This window comes from Aphelocoma coerulescens, chromosome 3 (assembly GCF_041296385.1).
Source record: "Aphelocoma coerulescens isolate FSJ_1873_10779 chromosome 3, UR_Acoe_1.0, whole genome shotgun sequence".
NCBI lineage: Eukaryota > Metazoa > Chordata > Aves > Passeriformes > Corvidae > Aphelocoma > Aphelocoma coerulescens.
Window position 1 is genome coordinate 50,340,224 of NC_091016.1, and position 25,273 is coordinate 50,365,496.

General features: G+C 43.0%; 2 protein-coding genes across 4 annotated transcripts; one reads left to right on the plus strand and one right to left on the minus strand.

Annotated features, from left to right (window-relative positions):
• Positions 1–6,984: 6,984 nt before the first annotated feature.
• PSMB1 (proteasome 20S subunit beta 1) lies at positions 6,985–13,798 on the minus strand. The gene is made up of 6 exons (XM_069010228.1): positions 13,635–13,798; positions 12,314–12,421; positions 10,817–10,898; positions 10,252–10,381; positions 8,595–8,701; positions 6,985–7,262 (listed from the first exon to the last, which is right to left on the minus strand). The coding sequence occupies exons 1-6, from the start codon at positions 13,736–13,738 to the stop codon at positions 7,077–7,079; spliced, it is 717 nt and encodes a 238-aa protein (XP_068866329.1). The 5' UTR covers positions 13,739–13,798; the 3' UTR covers positions 6,985–7,076.
• A 1,930-nt stretch (positions 13,799–15,728) lies between these two features.
• On the plus strand, positions 15,729–25,220 carry TBP (TATA-box binding protein). 3 transcript variants are annotated; one of them, XM_069010231.1, is made up of 8 exons: positions 15,729–15,807; positions 17,458–17,699; positions 18,363–18,703; positions 19,753–19,840; positions 21,762–21,853; positions 22,983–23,150; positions 23,447–23,541; positions 24,737–25,220. In XM_069010231.1, the coding sequence occupies exons 2-8, from the start codon at positions 17,646–17,648 to the stop codon at positions 24,814–24,816; spliced, it is 918 nt and encodes a 305-aa protein (XP_068866332.1). In that variant the 5' UTR covers positions 15,729–15,807; positions 17,458–17,645; the 3' UTR covers positions 24,817–25,220. The 3 variants fall into 3 exon arrangements, with proteins under 3 accessions (XP_068866332.1, XP_068866333.1, XP_068866331.1); XM_069010232.1 differs by lacking the exon at positions 15,729–15,807 and adding an exon at positions 15,834–15,892; XM_069010230.1 differs by lacking the exon at positions 15,729–15,807 and having other exon boundaries at positions 16,260–17,699.
• Positions 25,221–25,273: the final 53 nt, after the last annotated feature.

Consider the following 25,273-nt stretch of genomic DNA (forward strand, 5'->3'; position numbering starts at 1 on the left):
TTGTGATGGTCTGTCAAGCCATCTAATTGGTTTGTCTCATTAAAACTTACAATTGGCGTTTACAAGGCAGCAGTCCTGTAGTCCAACACTGTAGCTGGAGCCACACTGGCTGACCAAGTGCTTGCACGTGGGTTGGGATGTGGATGTGGATGGAAAACTGTGTCTCTCATGAACTACCCCACAGCTCCTAAGATAAAGCTTGAATGTATCAGACCACCTCTGACTTCACCTTCTCTGTAGTGAGACTAACTAGAGGAACTCAGCTAAATTCAACAAACAGGCAGCTTTTAATCTCCAGTTCAGAGCCAAGACTGCTGGGATCTCAAACTGTACACTCAAGGGCTATCCACTAGTTGCTGCTGGGTAGCTTGGCCTGTTGGATGTTCTTTTGTTAGCAAGAGTGTGAGAAGGAAATGGTGCAAGAAAAGGGCAGATTTGTGTAGCCTCTTATCAAAACTAAATTCTTGGAGTAGTTCCAAAATGCATTTTGTCTCTGAATGGGAACATTCATGAAAACAACCCTCTACCTGTTCAGGTCAAAATATTAGTTAAAACATTGCAAGTGCATTCTCTTATGAGAAGTCTATTTTTTATTTTATTTTAACCTGAGCCAACTAGCCAAAAGGACCTCACTTACTTCAGGAGTCTGATTCATTGTCTTTTTTTAATTTAAATTGCAATGATGACTTCTAGCAGCATAGTTAAATTTATCTGTGAGCAAAAACTGGAGTTCAGAGCTCTAGGTTTGTGCAGTGAACATCAGTGTAGCTTTTCTGCTAACACTGGACTTAAACTAAGCACTGGGCTTGAACTAAACCACCAGAAACCCCTGTTAAATGTTTGTGCAGGAATTTTATGGGTTAAATCAGATATATGAATGCCAACATATAGAAACTGCTTTGGCCACTGTAACTCCCCAGCTGCTCAGAGAAGAGCATCTTGTCTGTTTGGTGCTTTGCTGTGTTTGATGGAGAGCGTCCCTTTGACAGAGAGGCATCTTAACAGAGATGGAGGGCACCACAGCCACTGACTTTACAGGCTGTAGAGCCAAACAAAATACATTGAGTGGTTTAGATGTAACAGCCTGCACTGAATCAGGACTCTCTATTCAAGGCTGTAAGCTTAATAGCTCTGCACTGAGGGCCTGGAGAAATGAGGGGGAAACCAGGTCCTCCTGTTCCTGTGGAAATGCTTTTGTCTGCAGTTGAGCTATGCACCAGCTGAAAACACTTTGCATCACCCTTTAAAATGTTTTCACTTCAAATTTTGTGGGTTAGCTCAGGGTAAGCACTTCTCTTGGCTTTTGAGAAAAGCCATAAAAACTGACACTTTGTGACTTATTTTAAAACAGAGAATGAAAACACATTGCATGGCCCTTCCAAAGACAAATGATCTTTAATTTTTAAAAATCCCATCTAATTGTCATTAATCAAGCCATCCCCTCTGCTAATAAGATGGAGGCAGGGAATGGAATGTCATTCCAGCTCAGGCAGCTGTTGTGCATGTCAACCAGTTTCAAAACGCTTGGCAAAAGTTGTAAATGCAGTTCTAATGAGATTGGCTTGTCTGCAACTAGCAAACACATACCAGCCACACCAAAACGTTTGTTTGCTATGGGACTTAGTGGAGATTGTGTTAACCGTTCTGCATTCAAGGGTACATGTCAAGAAAAGTTCAGATCAAGCACAAGGCAGTGACACTGGAATGCAGCTTTCTCCAAAATGATCACTTATATAAACCCTGAAAAAAAGGCTCCACTTCAATTCATGGTTTTTGTTGTGTGGGGGGGGCATTTCCCCATCAGGACCCTTAACTTTCTGGTATCTTGGTGCATGAGGTACTCTGCAAAGGCTGCATAAACAAGCTACAAACAGAAGTGTGTTTCCTGCTAGGATCTTTGAGGATGGGCTCCTGGTAGGGGACTGACTTTGGAGGCATTCTACAGCATCTCCCACCTGCCAGGTACCCCCAGCTGGTTATGCCTCCATCAGCTGCCCAGGTTGGAGAGGAGGTGCTCAGCTGAGCCACCCAGGGGCTCCAGTATGGGAGTGTAGCCTTGAAAGAGCAATGACCAGCTTGATCATCCACCCAATCTGACTGCCAAGCTGATCACAGCCAGCTTCCACGAAGCCTGGTCAAACAGAGGATTGGTCCAGAGAGCCTGTAATCCTGTTCAGCTAAGCCACATCACTGGCCCAGGCACTGTGTGTGTCACATACCCACACCTGTGTGGGCATCTAGGTGAATCAGCACACTGGTGACTTCTTGTGGAACCATCAGAATCACCAAACCTGTGCAGCTGCAGAAAGCTAAGCAACAGAAATACCTATGTTTCAGGGAAGCCAGGTCTCAGGAAAGTCAATAGCACTTTACCGTAACAGTGAAGTATCTATGTAACAGCAAAAACTTCGACACCTTGTTGCTTTTCCTCAGCACAAACGGCAATCCTGTTTTTTAACATTCCTTTTATGGTTCTTGGAGCTCAATTACAAAGGACTGGTTAAATTTCTGGTACCGTGACCACTCTCTTGCCAGTAGCCCTTTAATCTGTGTCTTGTGCCAAAGAATATTAATTATTGTAGGCTACAGTGAAGTCCATCCCTACCCCCACTTGAGCCTCTGAAATGAACAGTGAAGTTGAACTTTGCCAGCAACTGTTAGGAAAAGGGCCAAGAACAGCCTAACAGGAAAGATACTCAGAATTTTTTGTTTGTTTTTTCTGCTAAACCATGTTTTTGTAATTATGAATACTTTGTTGAAATTGCTTGGAAAAGGAAGTACACAGAAAATGGTCCATACAATTAAACTAACTACATATTAGTGTTGAAAGAATATAAAACTGGTCTCACTCTGTTGCACTCACACAGACAAAAACCCTTCTCAGAAGGAATTTGGCTTGAGAAGAGAGATCTGGAGACCAATCTTAGTTAACTTCAGGCCCATGTGCCTTATTGTCTGGTTTACGACTGCCCCAAATGGGCTAAAAGCAAAGGACATTCACACTAAACAAAAGCAATGGCTGAAAGAAAGAGAAAAGAGGAATTTGAAAGCTGTCATTTCCAAATCCCTTCTACTCAAAAGTTGGTTCCTGATTTTTGATAAGTGACCCTGAATAAGGCAGCAGTTAGTTTTCAGGAGCATAAACTATCTTCAACCAAACTGGAGAGAAACAGGACTACTTTATTTTGCCTGGATTCACATGAATACTGTTTTAATCAGTTCCCACCTGCTCCTGCCACCTCTCCCCAAGTTTAGATTTGTAAAATCCCAAATTACTAAAAAGAGAGAAAAAAATTGCCAAAGTAGCTTGCAAGGATGTATGATTACAGGTATCAAAAAAAGGTTTATCAAATGTGGAAAATTACAACTTTGTCCCCTAAGTAAATAAATACGTAATAATATAAAGGAATAAGATGCTGTAGGACCACTTCAAACTCCTGTGTTTTATAATTTCCACTTAAATTCTTTTCTCTAGTCAGCAGCCTGGTCCTGGCTCCCATCACACTAAGGCATATGTAATGTTACAGGCTCAATGTCCTCAATGCAAAAGGAAAAATGTCACCCTAGAGTGAGAAAGCTTGGTATTTGGTTTATATAACATCATCTTATGATTCAGCCTCAAGAAAGTCTCGGTTTTAGTTAAAAGAAAATTAAACTTATAACTGACTGATATAGTGAACTAAGCTTTTAGAAGCATAAAGGCAATATTTATGTCCTGTCAAGCACTTTCACTTTCCATAGTAACAAGCCCCCTCTTCCGTATATAAAATGGACTTGATGCATAAACAATATTGCTGGAAACATGTCCAAAATTAATAAAGACTTTGCTTTACAAACCTAGTTTTTAAGGCTGATTCTGACCTTGTACAGTCCTTTACATAAGCAAGGGTACACAGCCATTTGCTGAGATCAAAATAAAGCCTCCCCTCGCCTCAACAAACAGCACCACAAAGCACATGACAGTGGGACACTGGGAGTATGTGTGGCTATTTCCACCCACCCAGTATGTAATTGTGCCGAGGCTGCGACAGCGAGCAGCTATTGCCACCTTAGGGCGGCCCTCAGTACTGCTGCAGGTGAAGCGTTACACTGCTCTTGTTACACACCCTCATAGTTAGAAGCGCTCGCTCCAAGGCTATTCCAATCCCGCAGCACAACCCTCACTCGAAGGTACATGTAACATATTTTAAATTAAGAAAAGAATTGCAAGATGAATACTTTTGCTCTCCCTTCTTTCTCTTTCACAAAATTGTATTAAAGACATCTAATCCCTGCCCAAGCAGATCTGTCAAACCCAGACCTTTCTTTCTAGTAGCCCTAAGTGGCATTTACAACTGTTTTGCCTAGCTGCACCTCTATAGCCTGCCTGCCTAGACAGTTCTGTAACCCAGTAAGGCCCAAAATGCTTCATAAACTGTTAATTTACATTGTAGACACAGTGCTAGATGAATACTGAGCTGACTTCCACATGGGAAGTACAGGCATGGAACTAAGGAGAGCTGCAGACAGTCAGGGCCTTCCCACCTTTCATCCTGAGATGATGACAAGCTTCACAAACAGAGATAGGGAACTTGGTGGATTAAAAAAAAAGACATCTTGGTGCCTTTCATCTGTAATACACATCTGACACATTGGGATATTTTAATACTAATAAGCAAGCAACTTTCTGCTGAGCAGCCTGTGAATACTTTTGTACTCACACATCTGTCACTCCTGCAACTCCTCACTCTGAGCACAAGCAGTCGATGGCATCAGGGCAGGGCATAACTGGAAAGTTAAAAATGTGGGAAACAAACCTTCCCATCTCACTGGTTCCAAACCCATCCACAAAGGGCGTGAACACAGTGCTACGTTCTTCTGTGAAAGAAATTTGGCATTTTCAGTCCAATGGGCCTGCGAAAGAGCTTCCTTTCCCTGCTGGCTCTTCAGCTAGATGTATTCTGCAGGGAAATCTGAAAAGGAGACAAAACAGCCATCTCACATCGGCACAAGTGCACCAACAGGATGGCACTGACACAGTGTCAGGAAAACAGGTACCTGCTCTTGTATCTCTTCTGAGTCTGCAAAGGACACCTGAAAATTCTAATCACCTTGTGTTTCTCCTGAAAGAACTTAGAGAGGCAAGCCACATCAAACTAAAGCCAGTAATTCCTAAAACCTGTCAACATGCATTTATTTTGGATGTAAAATTTACCCTTAAATATAAGAACAGCCAAATTTATCAAAACTTTTGAGTTAAATCACTGCAACTCCCTTACACATCTGGCATCCTGCAAGAACGTTAAGTCAGTTCATGTAGAAATTAGGTAGTTCCCCTTGTTTGTTCCCTTCACTGTTTAGACCCCAAATACTGCACACAGACCCATCCCAAAGGCAGGCATGTCAAATTGTTAGCCTCTCCTGCTTTTCTTTGCAACTGAAACACTATTTAGTTTCAGTAGATTTCAACAACTTTGCGTGAAGCTCTAACAGCCTCTTGTGAAACGCTTGAGCAATTCAACATAAATCTGGTATCAAAGACAGCTGAGCTTAACGTGCTTTAGCTTAATTTTACAGAAGTCACAAAGCATGTATTTAATTCTATATTGCTGATTTGTACTTTAAATAGGCACAGGCTTTCTGTTCTTAGAATTACTGCACTGTGTGCCATTTGCTCAGTACAGACAGCACACAGCTGCAGTCATTTATACCACCAACCTTGTCCATCTAAGATGACTCTTGCAAATAACGTTAAACATCCCCTTAAGACACCTGAACATGTCTGGAAGTTCTGACTTGTGTGACCAAGGGACTTCAGCCGCAGTAGACTGAGACACTGCGTGCCTTTCTTACTGCCCAACTACCCAGGAACGAGCTGTTCCCTCCTTACTCGGCCCAACACTGGCACCCAGTGGCCAAGTGTGGCCAAGCATTCACAAATGCTCTGGGAAACTTGGTGGATTTCCTGAACACAGCCAGAGTCTGTTTAAAAGCACTAGTTCTTCGATTACTGAGGTTCAAAATGCTACCCACTATCTAAACTGTCTAGGAAGCCTGAGACTACCATCACTGGTGAAGATAGCCAGAGCTAAGAGTACCTAAAACACACATCCAAACAGGAGACAAGGCTACCATAGGGTCAAGCACATCAGCAAGATTGTTCTTTTAAGGAACAACTATGGCACCTCAAGCAACGAGATATTTTATATGTCTTTTTTTAAAGAGCTACAGACTGTGAAAGGATTCTTGGACAAGAGAAAATTATCTAACCCTTGATGATGCAGCCCCACTTTTCTAAAGGTCCTAGTACTGAAGCCAAGTTCCAGGGATGTGATACAGCACATCAAACAAACTACACTTGATGCAATTTCCCAAGAATCAAAAGCAGTAGTAGGGCTAACAAAAGCCCCAGGCATTAAAAGGCACGCAAGGAATCTCCAGTTTAAGTTATTTGCCATCAGTAGCCAGAAGGGGACAATGCTTCAAATTCTGGGCATTAACCAAACAGAAACACACAGAAGTGAGCCCAGATGCAGAGTCCAGGACCAAACTCTGAAAGATTCCATTTAGCATTCTTCCCTCTAACACAGTGATACTGGTTTCAGGTGAGCCATACAGTCTTTGCAAGTAAGTACACAGAAGTCAAATGTCACGACAGCATGTCAGAGAAATAAAGGAGAAGACAGGAAAAGCAAGCTATGAAGCGCAAAAAAGGCAGCATGAACAGAGAAAATGCTTTACTCACTAAACCAAAGCTGAACTGAAAGAATTATCAGAATAGTCTGTGAACCTAAATTTTCCTAAGTTTAAACTCCCTCATATTGCAGCATAAGGGATTGTGAGAAGGGGATTAAACTTGCCATTAGAATTAGACTGATTGATAGATTAAGATGAGAATAAGGAAACTGAATTGTAACTTTTAGCTGCTTCCTTACCATGAACTGCTCTGGTTTCTAAAAAATACTACTACTTCTAACAAAGACAAAATACTCAGCATCAGAGTAGTTGAACTTCTTGAAAAAAGTTTAATAAGACAAATGTCTTCATAGCACAGGTAAATCATACATCATATATTACTTGCTTACACAGGAACTGAATTAGTCTTTTCGTAACTGGATAGTTTGCTCTTTAATTCCATCTTTTGTGACAATGCAAATCTTAAGTGCATCCCCAGTGTACACATCTCTCTCAGCAGCAGAAATGAAGACATCCTTAACCAGCTGCAAAGCCTTTTCCAGGGTCAGAGGTACATGTTCCACATTTTGCATGTTCTTGAAGCCAATCTAAGAAGAGATGAAAATGCATTTTATCCATCTATGAAAACTGTTTCAGTCTCTGCACTAGAATGAACAGATTTAGGTGAATTACTAAAAATGGCTTGTCTATTTTAAAAAAACAAAAGCTGAAAACGTATTTCTCCATAGAGTTTACAGTTGAGAGCTTTGCCAATACCAGTACTCTTAGAAAATTAACTAGAAGCACATCCATCCAATGCACAGCCAGCAAAGCTCCTCCTGCTCATTCAGCACATATAAGATCACAATGAACATTTGGATCTGATCTAATTCCTCACAAACTTCTCACTGGGTCGGCAGTATCAGAACTGCACATGAGCTTTTTTTCTCTGGCCAGCTCCAGTTAGGAACATTTCTTAAAAGCAAATATTCCTTAAGATACTTAGACTTCAAAACTAAGTCTATATTGGAGCACATCTGGTCCTACTAAATAGCGTAAGTTAGCTCATAAATATAAGTGCCAACTTAAGCATCAGAACAGGTAATGGAGAAGAGTTGCATGTTTTGCCTGAAAACCATAAGCAAAAATTGCTTATGACAACTTGGTTTTTGCAGAAGATATTTCCTTCAGTTAATGAAGTTTAAAAAAAAAAGGAAGACTCTATTCCTTTCTCAAGTAAGAGTCAAGAATGCTCACCACTTGTAACCACAAAAGTTGTGTTGACATCAGGTTCAAGTGACTAAATACCAACACCAATGTCAAAAAATTAAAACGAGTAAAACATGTTTTGGTATCTCTCCCATTCAATTATTAACAGCTTCAACTAAATATGAAAATATTCTTCAAGTATTTTGGACAGATTTAGCTGAATAAGTTTCCAGCAGTTTTATATAAGAATATTCTTAGTGGAAAATGGTATCTGAGCTGTGTAAAACTGAAGACTTAACCAAGAGTATGTTAAATGATAAAATGTATGTATTAATTCTGTGTTCTTAATTTAGTATTAATTCATGCTAAGTAACAGGCATATTTATGTTATTGGCCAAGAAAAGACTCCCAACACCCAGGAAAAAAACCTCCAAACAACTTCTATGAGAAGCTCCCCAATTAAAACATTTCTATCTTTTAAACAGGCACTGCACTATTAATAACATATTAAAAACCTGAAGAGATCCCAAAGCAAAACTTTGATTTCTCCTGAGAAAGTAAAGTCACGTAATTTATAAATGTACAGATTAATAAATCCTACCTGTAACAGATTTAAAACTTCTCTCAAAAGTAGTATTCCCCAGAAGTTAAGCTACATTAATCTGAATGTCGCAAATGTTTATTGAGATAAGAAAAAAACAACCAAAACAAAACCCAACAAGCTGTTTTACCTGGTTATCCAGCAGAGGCTGCAGCATGGCACTTGCTGATCCACCTGCTTTGTAAGAATCTCTCTCATAGGAGCCCACCGGATCAAAGCTATAAACTGCTCCCTTCCCTGAAAAAAAAAAAAAAAAGTAGTATGCAATCACAATTCAGAAAGATGCTCAATACTGATAAGCATTTTTAACAAAACCAGCTCTCTGGATAAGCAGTGTCTGGAACATTGCAGATCCCAGTAAACCTTTACCAAACAACACTAAGTATGTTCAGATGATGCTTTGTACAGCAAACTCACTATGGCTGTGGCCAAGGTTATTTTCTCTATTTAAGCCACAACCACGGTCCAACAGATGTTTCCTACAGTACTTGCCACAGAAAAAGAGCTGATGCAGAATAATCAAAGCAGAAAAATGTGCTAGAGTGTAGTGCTGCACAAAGAACCCCAGGGGTTCCAAGGCTAACACAGGCAGCTCAGACATCATTCTTGAACTATACATTTCTTGAATTACCTCCAGAAAGCATGCTTGGATGCCTCTGCATCACACTCCCAGAACCAGGGATGATGCTCTGGTCTGTTGCACACTTCCCTCTGAAGCCAGGCCAAGCTGTGCAAAGTCTACTGGCTTGCACCAACATCAGAGATACAGAAGCACTGTAGCTCTGAAGCATCAGGGTTTGATGAGGACATGCCAGTCAGAATGCAGGAGCTGGCCAAGCCCAACCTTTCTGCTCAGACAGGCTGCATCTGACTCAATTATCTGGCCAGTGCCCTTGCCAGCACAGCACAGGAGCTGAACAGCCCTGAGAAAGCCAGCCAAATCAAAAATCAATCTTGCTGCACCCAAATTTAGTCCATGCAAGCAAACCTGCACTCTGATTCTGATCAGCTGCTATACACCCTTATAATCTGAGATTTATCATTATCCAGGGCAGACTAATCCCCTGCCAGATCCCACAAATCATAGACATGTCTTAGCAAGACTGGGAAAGCAGTGTAACTTAATGGTAAAAACAAACTGCAGGCAATGGCTAAAATTATCCAGACAAGACCACCTCTGAGCTCCTTCTCAAAGCCAGAGAACACAGTATTTCAGCAACTCAACCAAATCACTGGACAGAAGCCCAGTAAGTCCTGGAAGGGCTGTACATTAAACTACACCTTCGGTGTAGAAGTCATGATTTTCATTAGAGGTCAGTTAATATTTAAAAATAACTTTGTGGAAACCTGTCTCTGGAGTAAGTCTTCGTATTTAATAGCCTTTACCACACTCACAGGTCTGAGTAAAACACTGACAATTTTACTGGTGACATCTACTTTAAAGATGTGATTAAGAAATCCAGCAAAACTGTTGTAAAATTTTCCAGTCTAAAGTATGAATTATTTCACTTCAGAGATTTTATTTGTAATCAAATAATTATAACAGTTTTTATACTTTCAGACCTTTAGAGATGAAAGATCAAGTGAGTAACAAAAACTAGGAAACAAGCCAGATACGTAATATATATTTAATCTGTATAAATACCATAATGCATAAAGGCAGGTGTTAGGAATAGGAACACAAACTTTGTTATTCAATCAGTACCCCTGAGATGTAAAGCAATAGCTATCCATCCACAGAAATTCAGCCTCTCTTTTTTTTGTTGTTTTTCTGTTTAAAGTCTTACCTTCTTCATCAAGTCCACCAATTATGTTGTAAACATAGTAGGGAAAGAAACGTCGAGAATACAGGATTGTAGACAGCATTGCTGCAATAGCCCCAGTAGTCATGGTCTTGTTGTTGGAATGTCTGTACATCTGCCAGTGGTAGAGCACATCCAAGAAGAAAGTCAAACACTAAAGCTGACGTTCAATCAGAATTACATTTTCTGTAACCTCACTACAGAAGAATCTGATGCTAAGTAAAATTAACCAGCACCATCAGTGAAAACACCTTGGTCTACATGTCTTTTTACAAGCCAGAGATTAACACACCTTCAAAGTTTTGTAATTAATAGGTGTTGCCTCATTAACAATATCTTCTCCAGCTCCTCCATTCCATAAATTTGTGGTGTCACACTTAGTAAGAACACAGCACCAATTTTCCCTGCCAGATCTTTCACTAGCAAAACAGTTATAATACAAACATTTGAAAAAAACCAGCAGAAGTTATGCTTAAAATTTACCTTATTATCAGTCTCAAGTGTACTATTAGGAATCTAAGTCTCTAAATAAAATAGGATAGGTAGTTACCTTTAATCTGGCTTCAATAATTTTAGTAAGGGTAAGGCAGTCCCCATGGAAACCAGTGCATCCAATGACCGTTTGTTCTGTTCTGAAAAACGTAAAATTTTGTTGCAATTTTAGACTTAGCATGAATAACAGCAATTTCTCACACAGTACGTTATTATGAAAACATCAAATGTATTTTCAGTTTTTGTAATGCTGTCAAAAAGTTGTCTAAAATGTACTAACAGATCTGTGGTGTATGAAAGGCACCTGCAACCTACATCTTAGAGAGGACTTATTAAACACAGGACCATGCAGACGTTTTTCTTCAACCCACTTCCTTCTTCAACTGTCAGTAAGACTGACAAAAAGAAATTCTCCATTTCTTCATGCACCCCTGACTCCAGCTGTAGCAATTCAGTCTTGCTAGAATATCCATTTTACACTGAGGAGCCACAGATCCTATCACTCAGTCCAATTTTTACTCCATTGGACCAGAGGGCTGCATTAAGCTTGTAGGATGGTTACATGACATTTATGGTGTTGGTGGCTTTCTGTGTCAGCGCAACAGAAGTGATCTGGCTGCAGATGCATCAGAGGAGCTTAGCTCTTTGCTCAGTTTTCAAATGTTTTATAAACACTAACCACGGGAACACACACTTGGAATTTTAATTCTAGGAAATAGAAAAGAGTCTAGAAACATTAACACTCACAGACCAACCGAAAGCAGTCATTCAGAAAACATCTTTAAACAAAATCTCCTCTCAGCCTGTCACTAGAATTACACAAAGCCATCATATGCAGTGTGTATACTGTACCAGAGTACATTTGGGCAGTATCAGGGAGTCAAACAGAGTAACAAGTTAGCCAGGAGAAACCTAAGCTATTTTGATCTCATGTCATCAATTAGAAAAAGAAATAATAACCCATAAGACAAAAAATGTTCACACAGTTGATGACAGCCTACAAGGCAAGCACCTGCTGCAGTAAAATAAACATAAATAATGTGCAGTTGTACACCACGGAGATGCCACCCAGGTGAGTCAAACTAAGCATAAAATGAGCATAGAAAGTTCAAAAATGGAACGACTGATAGGTTTACCTCTGCAAAGTGCCAGGTAGTTAACAAGAGACACACTACAACTGGCAGCAGTGGGCACACTTGTGTACCATCACCAGGTCTTCTGATGAAGCAGAGCGAGTTACCATAGGATTAAATTTTGCTACAGTTAAATTAAAAATTCTTCTGATTATCCAGACAAAAAACCCCACATTAAGGTTTGTATTGTGCAAAAAAAGTTCTGTTCTCAGTTAACTTCAAGAGCATGAAAGAAGAAATCTGGCTGTATTTACAACATCACATCACATCTTGCATTACAGCAAGGGTCACCATGACCCCAAAATCTACTTTGTTACCGTGCTTTTTCTTCTAAGAATTCTGCTTAAAGCAGGATGCAGGTGACATGGTCAGCTATACAAAAGATTTTCCATCTTTTTCAATCCTTGCAGATCTGGACTTACAGCTTGTAGCATTTTGGACTGTCCCGGCAGTGAATTGAATAGCCTTCACTCAGACGCGTGTCAGAGGCAACAATACAGAAGTCTTCTCCAGCAATCGCCAGCACAGTCCTTAAAAAAGAGAATTGATAAATCATGACCTTCAGCACAAGTATCTTCTCAGGCAACACAGAAACAAACTAGATAGTAATTCTGTAACCAGACTCACATTTTGTCAAGCATCTTATGTTCCTTGCTATTTTTCCCACTATGCACATCCCTACTCAACATCAAAGGAAGAAGATGCTAGACACACTGAAGAAAATATATGCACGTGGCCCTCTACTTTGATTTAAACTGTATGGAAACTTGGTAAAACAGAGACTCTACACCAGACAAGAACCAGACCCAATGGACGAGGTATTTTATTTGACTGACAATGATTCATCCTTCTAAAACAAGCAAAGTACTAAGCAACAGTATAAATACACTTACATAAACCCCACTTTTTAAATCTGGTGGTATTACTTCCTAACAACTAGTTTTGTGATCACCACAGGTGTACTACCATTAAGTTACAAAGAGATGCCTTTTAAAAAACAGTAGTCATCCTAAGAAAAAAAACACCTACCTGGCCAGATCATGTCACCAACTCAGGTGTGTAAAACACGACCTGACTTTAACAGTTAGAGCAAAGTAGCGTTCAACCCAGTTACAAATTTACTAGCAACAGGACAAGGAGCAGTGGCCATAAACTAAAACACAAGAAGTTCCACCTCAACACGAGGAAGAACTTCTTTACATTGAGGGTGGCAGAGCACTGGAACAGGCTGCCCAGGGAGCTCGTGGAGTCTGCCTGTCTAGAGACATTCAAACTCACCTGGACGCGTTCTGGTGTCACCTGCTCGAGGTGACCCCGCCTTGCCTTGGCAGGGGGGTTGGACTGGATGATCTCCAGAGGTCCCTTCCAACCCTAACTATTCTGTAATAGGACCATTACCTGGGTTTCCTAAGACACTAGAAAGAAACGACTCTGCGGGAGACAAAAGATGCGTACTTTAAGACCAGTCAAAGTTTAGGGAGCCCGAGCATCCCAAAAGCCACACGGACAGGCAAGAACACCCTGAAAGGCTGCAAGGACTCAAGGCAAGCCCGAGCCCAGCTCCTCCTTGTGCTGCCGCTCTCTCTACAAAGAGGAGACCGTGAGGGGAGATAAACCCGCACTGAGCACCGGGGGGAGGCAGGAGCAAGGCGAGGCAGGCCCAACCCGGAGCCGCTCTCCCCTGGGCCCCCTGTCCCGGGCGAGGGTGCCCCGTCCCGCCCGCTCCCCGCCCCGGCCCCTCACCCTCCGTTGAAGGTGTATGGCGAGAAGCGGTAGTGCTGCACGGGCGCCTCCAGCTCGTAGCCCGTCCCGGGCCGGGAGGGCCCGTGTCCCGCGGTGGACAGCATCGCGGAGGCCCGATCGCTGCTGTCTCACGACGAAATGGCGGCACCGGAGGCGGAAGCGGAGCCGCTCGGGGAGGGCCCTGAGCACCGCCTCCTCTCGGCTGCTCTGCCGGGCGGCGAGCGCCCTGCCCTGGCCGGAGGGCGGCGGGACCGCTCTGGAGCGGAGCCCGGGGCAAGGTGCGTGTGCCTGGGCCCCCAGGCAGCGTCGGCACCGCCTCTTGTCCAAGCGCTGTCACCTGCGTGCCCTCTCGTGGAAACACACAGGCTGATCAGTGGCTGTGGTGAGGCCATCAAACACCCCTCATGTTTGGGCGGGTGGGCAGCAGGGTGGCTCCTGCTCTGTAGGAGAGAGCGCCTTTGGAACTGCTGTGAAGAGCAAGGGTCGGGAATCATAGAATCATGGGATGGTTGGAGTTGTAAGGGACCTTAAAGATCATCTCGTCCCAAACCCCCTGTCACGGGCAGGGACACCTTTCACCAGACCAAGTTGCTCAGAGCTCCATCCTGCCTGGCCTTGAACACTTCCGGGGATGGGTATCCACAACTTCCCTGGGCAGCTTGTGCCAGTGCCCCACCACCCTCAGAGCAAAGAACTTCCTCGTAATATCTAATCTAAACCGTCTCTCTTTCAGTTTGAAGCCATTCCCCCTTGCCCTGTCACTGCATGCTTTTGTGAAAAGTCCCTCTCCACCTTTCTAGTAGGTCACCCTGAAGCCTTCTCTTATCCAGGCTGAATAATCAAAATTATCTCAGCCTTTCCTCATAGAAGAGATGCTTCATCCTTCTAAGCATCTTGATGGCCCTCCTCTGGACTGCTCCGACAGGTCCACGTCTTTCTTGTGCTGAGGACCCCAGAGCTGGACATAGTACTCCAGATGGGGTCTCACCATGGGGCATAGTGCCAGGCACCATGGCACAAGTGGAAACAAGCGGGAAGGGCTGGGATAGAAGTTCAAAGAGGTGCTAGGGGAGAAGGATGGAGGGGGGACAGTGAGATGCAGGGAACACATGTGGTGCTCCTGAGGAGAAGTGTGTTGCTGTGCTTGGGAAGCAAAACCGTGGTGGCTGCAGTCTCCATGTGCACACACAGCAGCGAGACCCGAAGGTGGCAGCACCGCAGTGTGGAACTCTGTACAGCTCCAACGTGAGGAACCACAGCCTCTGTGAGGGCTTGGTGCACTGCCAGGGACCCCCACAGATTCACAGGATCCATCAGGCTGGAAGGGACCACAGGGGGTGATCTGGTGCAACCTTTCTGCTCAGGCAGGGTCATCCTAGAGCACCTGGCACGGGATTGTGTCCAGATGGTTCTTGAACATCTCCAGTGAGGGAGACTCCACAACCTCTCCGGACAATCTCTTCCAGTGCTCAGTCACCTGCACAGTGAAGCAGTTCTTCCTCATATTCAGGTGGAACTTCCTGTGCATCAGTATCTACCCACTGCCTCTAGTCCTATTGCTTGGCACCACCATGAAGAACCCAGCTGAATCCTCTTCACATCCACCCTTTAGATATTTATACACATTAATGAGGTCCCCTCTCAGTCATCTCTTCTCAAGACTGAACAGGCCCAAGCCCTTCAGCCTGTGCTCATAAGAGAGATGCTCCAGTCCCTTAATCATCTCTATAGCCCTCTGCTGGATTTGCTCCAGGAGCTCCATGTCTCTCCTGTCCTGAGGAGCCCATAACAGGACACACACTGCAGATGTGGCCTCACCAGGGCTGCTGGCAATGCTCTTCCTAATGTATCCCAGAACACCACTGGCCTTCTTGGCCACAAGGACACTGCTGGCTCATGGACAGCCTGTTGTCCACCAGGACCCCCAGGTCCTTCACCGCAGAGCTGCTTCCTAGCAGGTTGGCCCCCCGCCTGTCCTGGTGCATACGGTTACTTCTCTCCAGGTGCAGGACCCTGCACTTGTCCTTGTTTAATTTCGGAAGGCTCTTCCCTGCGAAGGCTCTGGTCCCGCTGGCGGCGGGAAGTGACGCGCCGGGCGCGCCGGTGGCGCGGGGGCGGGGCGCGGCCGGGCTCCGGCGGGCGCTGAGCGCGGCGGGAGCGGAGCGAGCGCCAGGTACCGAGCGCCCGCCGCTGCCCCGCGGCCGCTGCTCGCCCCGCTGCCCGCGGACGGGCCGCCGGCCGCCGGTGGGGCCGCGATGGTGCGGGGCAGGCCGGGCCTGGAGGGCGGGGACGGTGCGCGGGCCGGGCTGGCTCCGCACCTCCGGGGCGGCCTGAGCCGCGGCGGGGGGAGCGGGGAGGGACTCCCGCGGCGGGGAGGCGACGGCCGCCTTTCTCTCCCTCGCCGCGGCTCGGGGGCGAGCGGCGGCCGCGGGATGGGCGCGGGCAGCGGCGGGACCCTACGAGGGCGGGCGGGAGCGGGGCGGGGGCTGCGCGGGGCTGGGGTCGGTGTTGGGTGGGGAGCGAGGAGGGCTGGGGCGTGCGGGCAGGCTGTGACCGCACGCCGAACGCTGCTGTGTGGCTGGTGGAGAGCCCGCAAGGGGCCTCGGGGGTGGGTCGGGGCCTCCTCCGGGCTGTCTCCTGCTTCTGGACTCTGTTCCCTCGATGAAAACGTCGCCCGACGTTTGTAGTGGAAATCCGAGCAAGCCGCGTTGAGCGGTTACGGGAGGGACCTCTGCGTAGAAGGTGCCCTGGCTGCAGGTTTTGGCATGCCTGGTATCCAGCCTTCTTATTAAACAGCTCGGCTGTCGAGGAGTTGACTTTTTTTTCTTCCAGGATAATGTTTAGGCTTGTAATGTACCCCCGTTGTAAAACCTGGGTGCTCTGCTTGATACCTTTGGTAGGGGTAAAGATGATAATATCTTATGGTCATGGGTGGAAAAAAGCAGGCCTTTTTAGCTGCAGTGTAAATATCAATGTAATTCTAAGCTCTCATATCTTAAAAAAAAGAGGCTGAATAGGCTGTCTTCAGCTTTTGAGGTGGCCTACCTCTGGCTTGATAATGACCTTGAATATTTCTCGGCAATAGTTAAGGAACTTACAAATTAATGGGAAAATATTTTATATCATTGGTATCATAACATTTAAATTCTCCACTTGTGTTGTTTATTTCCATAACACAGCAACAGAAATATAGTTAAAACCTAAAAGAAAATCATTGTACGTTTCACTTGTGTACTGGAAACTGGTTTTCACGTATTTCTTTTTTTTCTCGTGAAATGCATGTCATTGCAGTTTGAAATCTGTTAGTGCTTTATTTTATGGAATTGGATGGAAGAGGTTTTCCTAGCTCTGATTTGACCAGCCATGCTTTTCTCATAGAAAAGAAGAAGGTTTTTTTTGAAAGCCCAAGCCTTAAAATGGCCAGGAAGAGACTTACAAGCAATGTGTCAGTAAGCTTGTCAGTTAGTAGTCAGGGGAATTAAATTCTAAAAAATAAGTGCTTTTCCAGGTAAAGCAAAGCTCGCAGTAGAATGAGCATTAACAGCTTGAGCTGTTTGTGCAGGAGGGTTTGGTTAAACAGAGGCCTGCCCATGTGAGTCAGGTAACCTGCCAGGGACTTCAGCAGAATCATGCTGCAAAGTTTCTATGGAGCGTGCCTGAAAAAGGTTATTTTTATGGATTGTGCATGCGTGTGTGCATATGCGTGAATGTTCTTACATGTTTTTGTACGTGGGTGTCTCTTATCTGAGTCAGCAGCTGATAGGTTTACTTTTGGGTTTGTGTTTAGATATTATTCTCAAGATATTACTTTTTTTCTTTCCAGGCTTTGGTTAGTGTTTTAGACTCATAACGTGTTTCTCTGGAGCTGATGTTTTCCTATCACTTTCAGCTTGGCTTTAAAAGCTACTTTGCTGGAATGTTTTAAATGGTTAAAAACCCTCTAGGATTCAAGGTTTATTTAAATTAGTTGAAGGAAGTACTTCTGGCCTCACCAAAGAAATAACTGGAATCATGGATCAGAACAACAGTTTGCCACCCTACGCTCAAGGCTTAGCCTCCCCTCAGGTAAAAACAAATGATTTAAGATGCAACTATGATCTGAATTTCTTTTATGAAAGCATTTTCTGTTTCTTGCGTGTAGCTTCATGTTTTTTGTTTGCAGATCTGAAAAATTCTGCTAGGTATAGAATAATACTATAGTATTAATAGTATGAAGCAGAATTTTAAAACCATTGATGTCTATATCCAGAAGTATGAGAAACATGTGGTTTCTTACACATAGAGTGTAAGAATATTTCTTAATGGGGTTGCTCTAAGTTGAAACATGACTGACAAATTGGAAGGATTAATTTAATTTTGGTGGTTGCTCCTTAAACTATGTACATAAGGGATTGTTGCTGGCTATGAATGCACTGGGTACAGTGAGCACAGTTGGTGTTCAAACAATTTCAAGTTCAGTTGTGGGTTAATGTTGAGACATGCTTGCAAGGCAGTGTGAGAAGCGTGTCATGTCCCTAGGTTCCTATGGGGTAGTATTTTATTCCATAGAACAGCTGCATTTTCAAGGTTTTTCTGTTTTTAATGATTTACTGCTATATGCTTCAGGTTTGATATGAGCAACTCAGCTAACATAGATTTATTTTTAGACTCCTCCTGAAAACTTTGTCTCTTGAAAACAAAATGGAGTCAACATGAACTGTGGTTTCTGTGTCACATTTTCTTCTGTAGGGTGCAATGACTCCAGGAATTCCAATTTTTAGCCCGATGATGCCATATGGCACAGGACTGACACCGCAGCCTGTCCAGAGCACCAACAGTCTGTCCATATTGGAGGAACAGCAGCGGCAGCAGCAGCAGCAGCAGCAGCAGCAAGCAGCACAGCAATCCACATCACAGCAAGCAACACAGGGAACATCTGGTCAAACCCCCCAGCTCTTCCATTCACAGACTCTTACCACAGCCCCTTTACCAGGAACCACACCTCTGTACCCCTCTCCAATGACTCCAATGACTCCAATAACTCCTGCAACACCAGCATCAGAGAGCTCTGGCATAGTGCCACAACTACAGTGAGTGCCCCTATGCGAGTGCATCATGTCCTTTTTCAGTCCCTTTAAGACTTGGGACCAAAGTCACATCAGGAGTTAGGTACTGCATTTTGGTGGGAAGGGAGGTCCTGAGAATTTACGAGTCTCCTGTAGCAATATGAGTGATTTTTGCTTTTAATTTTAGCTTAGCTTCATTACTAAACCACGTAGTAATATAAACAGTTTCTTAGTGATTTGTCAGCGGTACATCTTTGAAGCATACCAGTGGAGGGTTATATATGTCTTCATTTAACACCATCCTAACTTTTAACTCCTTGCACTTCAGGAGTTCATGATGTTCTCTTTTCCAATGCATGGCTAACACTGAGAAGGGAAAAAGCCCTAGAACTAGTTCTAAGTTTAGGTATGGAAGTATTTTCAGTGAACTTCAGCTTTAAAGAGACTATTTCAGAAATTTATGGAAGGAACAAAGGGAAATGGTTGGTAACATGAATTGAAAGAGTAGTTTTCTCATATTTTTCATTTTTTTTCCCTCACTGAGGACCTTTACATTTCAGGGTTTTCCCAGAAAACAAAATTTTTTATCTAGGATCTTCTTTTAAACTTTCTGGAGACTCGCTATCCCATCTCCTGGCAATGGGTTTACCTCCTGGGTCATTCCCACTTAGTTCTGCACCTTCCTCCTTGAAGGGCATAGCAAGGAAAATTTCAGATGGTAATACCTCATTTTCTCCTGTTTCCAGCAGCTTCCCTGATTGTGGTGAGGGCTCTCAGCATCAATAATTTTTCCTGCCAAACTGAAATAGAGATTCTTCTCATGGGACACTTTTCATAATAGCTGACAGATAAGGAGGAATCAGCAATTATGCCTTAGGAGCTTCTGCCCTACAAAAGGAGGTTCCTGAGCCAAAACACTGCTCAGTGCTCCTGTTAGTAGGAAAGATGCCATTCAAACTCACTTGGAGAAACAAAATGATAAAAAAATAAAATTGATCAGGTGTGGTTAAAAATGAGGAAGACACATTAATTCCTTCCTGTCTTTTTAATATATTTCTCTGATCTGTCTTTAGGAATATTGTGTCCACAGTGAATCTTGGTTGCAAACTTGACCTAAAAACTATTGCACTTCGTGCCCGAAATGCTGAATATAATCCCAAGGTAAGAGAAATGTATTAGAGTTCATCCTATAACAGATATATCAAAGGCACAGGTTGTGGCTGCAGGCTGCTGCAATAGACTGAAAAACCTACCTGCTATATATGCAGTTTTATAGTGTCGTTAAAAGGGAAATTTTAATACATTTGGAATGTTCAAATTAATAAAAAGCATTTTTATGCTGAGGTAGCTGTGATGTGCACCAGGTTGTAAGTTGTTAGATTTAGAAAAAACATAAGCAACAGTGTAATAGACTGGCCAAGCTTTTTGGGGTAGAGCTGGCCTCTGCTGCTGTTCATATAGGTATATTTGTTGGTAGTGCTCAGAGAGCTCTTTTTGCATGTTACTGTGAAATGTTTGATGATGAAATCTTGTTCCCTATCTCCCAAAAAGGAGAAAGGAAAGGATTCAAGTCCTGGGCTCCTGCCAGAGCTGTGGTTTCCTCCACCTAGCTGCTCCTCTGGAATTCTTATGGTCGCGGGGCATTTGCTCATTCTTCAGTCTTGCTTCCCCTCTGTTCTCTCATGTTCTCCCCCAGTACTTCTGCCATCTCATTGCTTCTGATAGCTTAAGTTTGGTGGAACGGCAAAGTTAAATTGATTTTTATTGACTTCAAAGTTGCCTGCTGCTTCTAAATAGTAGTGGGGTTCTAAATAAGTGGCTTCTTTTTAGCTTGGGACACCTGAACAACAGCAAAGGACCCTGGAGTATTAAATCAAGAAAATTATGTCGCTTCATGTTTCTTTTGGGTGACTCCTTTTGAAAATGTTATCTTTTCCAACAACAGTAGCTGGACACTAATAAAAGTTTAGATGTTGTGTAGTTGAATTGGCTTGTCTTGGGAAGGCTTCAGTTTTCCTGGGATGTGTGTGTTTTCTTTGTTTTAGCATTTAGTATTTTGCTGCAGTTGACCTGAACTCTGCTCTCAAAGGTTAAAGCACGCATGCAGGCATATATGATAAATGACTATTACTGTAAGCTTATACCAGTGATGTTGTTACATAATTGTGAGTAAGATATTAGCGCAGCAAACATTTGAGCATGCCTTGGTGACTCCCAGGGTAGGGGGGGTAGGTGGCTGTGTAAAACTTGTAGGCTAGAATAATCAATATGAAACACAGTTTTCCATGGCAGAGGGAAAGAAGGGTTATGTAACACACTCCTGACACTCCTTAGTCAGTACATTCATCTATCAAAGAAAGATGTTGCTTGGCTGTATTATTTAAGTCATATTTTGACAAATGTGCTGTTGGGTAACCCACGCTACCGCCTTGGTTATGTCAGCAGAACAATTCATGGGGCTGCATCATGAGCTGTTCCAAGTTAAATATAACAAACAGGGGTTTGTGTGTGTATGCCTACATCAGTTTCCAGTATCTCTTGCTTCAAGGAATTTAAGAATATTTGGAAATGCTTACTTAGAATAAAAAGCTAGAGCTAATTGGGCTGCTGTGTCCTACTGTGGTAGCTGAGGTGACTTCTGTTTACACAGGACTTTGATCTCCAGCTGTTCTGTTTGCTGGTATTGTAACACTGTCCCAATTTTTTGGGATAGTTTTCCATCCTACTTATAAGAGATAAAATTTCAACACATATGGAGGAATTTTTAAAAATTTATTTTTAAAATTGTTTCTATTGCTCTGATGCGAATGCTAGCATTATTTGTATGTTGCATATATAGTAATGAGAGATGAGTAGGAATGCAACAGTAAATATCCTTCCTGCCGGCTCTGCCTCTCAGTGTGTGTGGTTGAAGGTACTTATGGTTTAAACATTTCAAGTAAACTTTGAGGGATCTGGAAGTATGTTTGACCGTAGTTTTCCTTGCACTACAATGTAACTTGCTACTTAGATGATGCAGATTTGTTTTTAATGTAATGATGACAGCAGTGTGTCACTAACAGTCTCGATGCTCACACTTCAGCGTTTTGCTGCTGTTATTATGAGAATAAGAGAACCACGTACTACTGCACTGATATTCAGCTCTGGAAAAATGGTGTGCACAGGAGCAAAAAGGTATGTTTAGGCATTACAAGCAAACTAATTCAGGCTGTCTTTTCTTGTGTACCATGATGCTTGTTTATATATACAGATCAAAGTTGTACAGGTACAGCTAATCTTGCTTCAGTTACTTCAAATTATACACATTTCTACAGAAAATGCCTGTTTATGATTGAAGAGACTTCCTAACTTACAGGGAAATGGTAGTTCTATTTCTGAAGTGCTTTCATTCGGTCTGATAAACTGGTTTGGAGAGGTTACTGTTTTCAATTTTTTGGCTTTGCAGTTATCTGCTTTTTCTAGTAATTTAAAAAATTCAGCAGCTATGCATTGGAACTGCTTAAAGTGTAAAGGATGGCGACAGAAGGATTCATTTATCACAGGACAAGAGCTCCAAATCTCTGGTTCCTGTAGTCTGATCTGTTCTTAACATGACCTTTGAAGCACAAGGATTGAAAACTAAACATAAGCTTAACTCTTGTGGGCAGGAGAGATCTCTGCTCTGAAGAAGTCTGCTAGGAATCCAGAAGGAATATACTAATGAGCAGGATGAATGACTAGATCTGTACAGGGAAACACTTTCTCTGCCTGGTGGCACTTGAAATTCAAGTTGTCTTAGTCTGCATCAGGAGCAAACAGATCCTCAGCTGTTTACAAACCTGAAGCAAACTGAATTCTGCAACAGTATGTAAGGCTGTGCAGTTGTGTTAAACCCATGTTTGAATGTGTGGGCTGAATCAAGCAGAAGATTTTGGCAGTTGACAGATTTTTATAGAAATACGTATTTTCTAGCAGTTGTAGTTCAAGGTTGTTCTACGGTGAAAACTTAAGTAACAGTCTTAATGTCCCATTAGAGGGACTCTGGTCAATATTTTAAAAGTATAAAATGTATGGATTTATAATTTACTGTTTTGTCTCTCATGAAGTAGTGAATGCAACACTAATGGTGACCAGGAGCCTATTACCAAAATTAGCATGGAAAGCAGAGCTAGTTGTTAATTTGGGATGTAAAAATTATGCATGTGAGCTCCCCTCTCCCTCCACACAGACTTTTTTCCCCAGTTAGGTATTTGTGGTTTAATGCTGTTTGCTTGAAGTAATACTTAACTGAGGCAGTAATACGGATATCCTTTTCTTACTTCAGTGAGGAGCAATCCAGACTGGCAGCAAGGAAGTATGCAAGAGTTGTTCAGAAACTGGGTTTTCCTGCAAAATTTTTGGATTTTAAAATTCAGAATATGGTGGGCAGCTGTGATGTGAAATTTCCCATCAGACTGGAAGGATTGGTACTTACACACCAGCAGTTCAGCAGGTAAAAAAAGGCTTGCTTATGTTTCATTCTTGTTGCATACTATCTTAGAGAGTGAGATCTGTTTAGATTATTCCCTTGCACCACAGGGAAAACTGCATCTTTGTTCCCATCTCTGCACTGCCCCAGGTGTAACTGAGGTTGCCCAATGTGAACTTGTCAAAATTACCTTCCCTGCTACCCTCTCCAAGTTTCAGGGAAGTCAGCATCTGCTCTGCCCAGTCCTAGACTGGGCCCAGAAGATAGATGGGAACATGTGTCTGCAAGCACATGTAAACACTCACTCTCTTCTCTTACAGCTATGAGCCGGAATTGTTTCCTGGCTTAATCTACAGAATGATTAAGCCAAGAATTGTTCTGCTTATTTTTGTTTCTGGAAAAGTGGTTTTAACTGGTAAGTGAAGACAGTATCTTGCTCCAAGAGGTGAGATTTAGACTATGACAAGAGAACACACAGGGATACCTAAGTTGCCAGGTACTTCTCTTTTAGAGATGACAGTACGGAGAAAGGAGAGTTAATAGAGTACTCCGTGGATGGTGATGTTAAGGAAAATTCCTTGTGCAGCCATCCAGCAGCTGCACAAGCTGAAGTAGGACCAAAGCCTGTTTGCAGTGGGCAGCTCCATCGAGCCAGCAGGTGCCCTGCTTGACTCCCTACACACCCCACTCACAGTCAGACCAGGCTTTCTTGAGGGCTCAGCACCAGGCTTTGTTATGCAAAGATTCAGCAGTTCAGGCCGATTTCCTGGGGGTCCTGCACCCAGAGCTCAGCCTGCAGCTCAGCACTGCCACTGCACACAGAGCTACCCACACTGTATTTCTGAACAGATGAGAATGCACAAAGCAACAGCACATTTGGCTAGCTCAAAGGAACAATGATCATGAGCCCTAGTCAGGTATTCAGGTGCCAAAAAAGCTGTAAGAATGCAGGTGATCTTTCTGGCAAAATCTAAAGACTTGTTTCTGTGGGCTGAGTATGTGTGATTGAGCTAGCTGTTCTTTGGCAGCTTGGCTGCCGGCTGCTGCCATGGTCATGATACAGCAGCCAAAGAAGAGGAGATACTTGAGCTCTAGGACCTCCTCAGCCTTGGGTGCTCCACCTACTCCCTCCCATTTCCTCTCACGCTGTGTCTTACCGTGGAGAAGAAAACCCACAAGACCCACAGACAAAAGAAGGATCATGTCCCTGCAGTGTGGGGAAATGCAGTCCTCTGCAGTGGTCTCCATTGCCAGACCTTCCTCACCCTGATATTCTCACTCTCAAAAACAGTTAGGCCTTTCTGCACAAACCTCCTACAGGGCTGTGCATTGTTGTTGGGTCTCCTGTGGAAATTATGTATATGAAAATTCCATGTGCAACATAGCATCATCACAGAGATGCTAGGGAAAGTTTTAGCAGTTGTCAGATTAAACAGAGAAGGCTGGTAATGTAAGCTCTGTATGAAATGTGTTAAAAAGGATTGTAAAAATAGAGATTTGTGGATACACATAAGTTTTATATAGAGTTGCACTCAAATACACATTGTAAAAGCTAAAATTAAGTATTTGGTGAAAGGTACAAACTAATTTAATCCCTTCTCTTTTTCCAGGCGCTAAAGTACGAGCAGAAATCTATGAAGCATTTGAAAACATCTATCCTATTTTAAAGGGATTCAGAAAGACAACGTAACAGTTTCTACATGTTTCAGAGAAATCAGGGGTATATTTTACAAGGTATTGTGTATGGCACAGCAGTAACAAGAAATGGACTTCCAGTGCAACTGCAACACCAGAACTTGGACTATTTCCCAGTTAGTGCCTACTTCCCTGATGCTGAAGGGGAACTGTATTCTTGAATACATCTACTGAGTTACTGTGAGTTGCTTTACTGGGCTGTTCCTGGAGCAGTCCCTCCAACTTTTATTTATATTCTAGCTTTTAAATAGTTTTAATGCCAGTTCTATTAATAGAAAATTGGTAATTTGGTTTAAAGACAAATGCAACTGTGTCACTCAGTGTACAAACCACTTAAATTGCCATGTATATATGTTTTAAGTTCCTTCCATAAGACCATGGTTTTTATAATTTTCAGAACTTTAGCTTTTAAATTTTTTCCGTTTTAAATTTCTTTGGTGCCAGACACATTC

Bases quoted from the DNA above. Each gene is read 5' to 3' on its own strand.
- PSMB1 (XM_069010228.1), bottom strand. From the start codon at position 13,738: ATGCTGTCCACCGCGGGACACGGGCCCTCCCGGCCCGGGACGGGCTAC. The intron at 12,422-13,634 runs GTGAGGGGCCGG...CTCTTTTTTAAG, and splicing joins CCATACACCTTCAACGGAGG to GACTGTGCTGGCGATTGCTG. The intron at 7,263-8,594 runs GTAAAACAGCTT...ATCTCTTCTTAG, and splicing joins AGCCTCTGCTGGATAACCAG to ATTGGCTTCAAGAACATGCA.
- TBP (XM_069010231.1), top strand. From the start codon at position 17,646: ATGGATCAGAACAACAGTTTGCCACCCTACGCTCAAGGCTTAGCCTCC. The intron at 18,704-19,752 runs GTGAGTGCCCCT...ATCTGTCTTTAG, and splicing joins GGCATAGTGCCACAACTACA to GAATATTGTGTCCACAGTGA. The intron at 23,151-23,446 runs GTAAAAAAAGGC...CTTCTCTTACAG, and splicing joins ACACACCAGCAGTTCAGCAG to CTATGAGCCGGAATTGTTTC.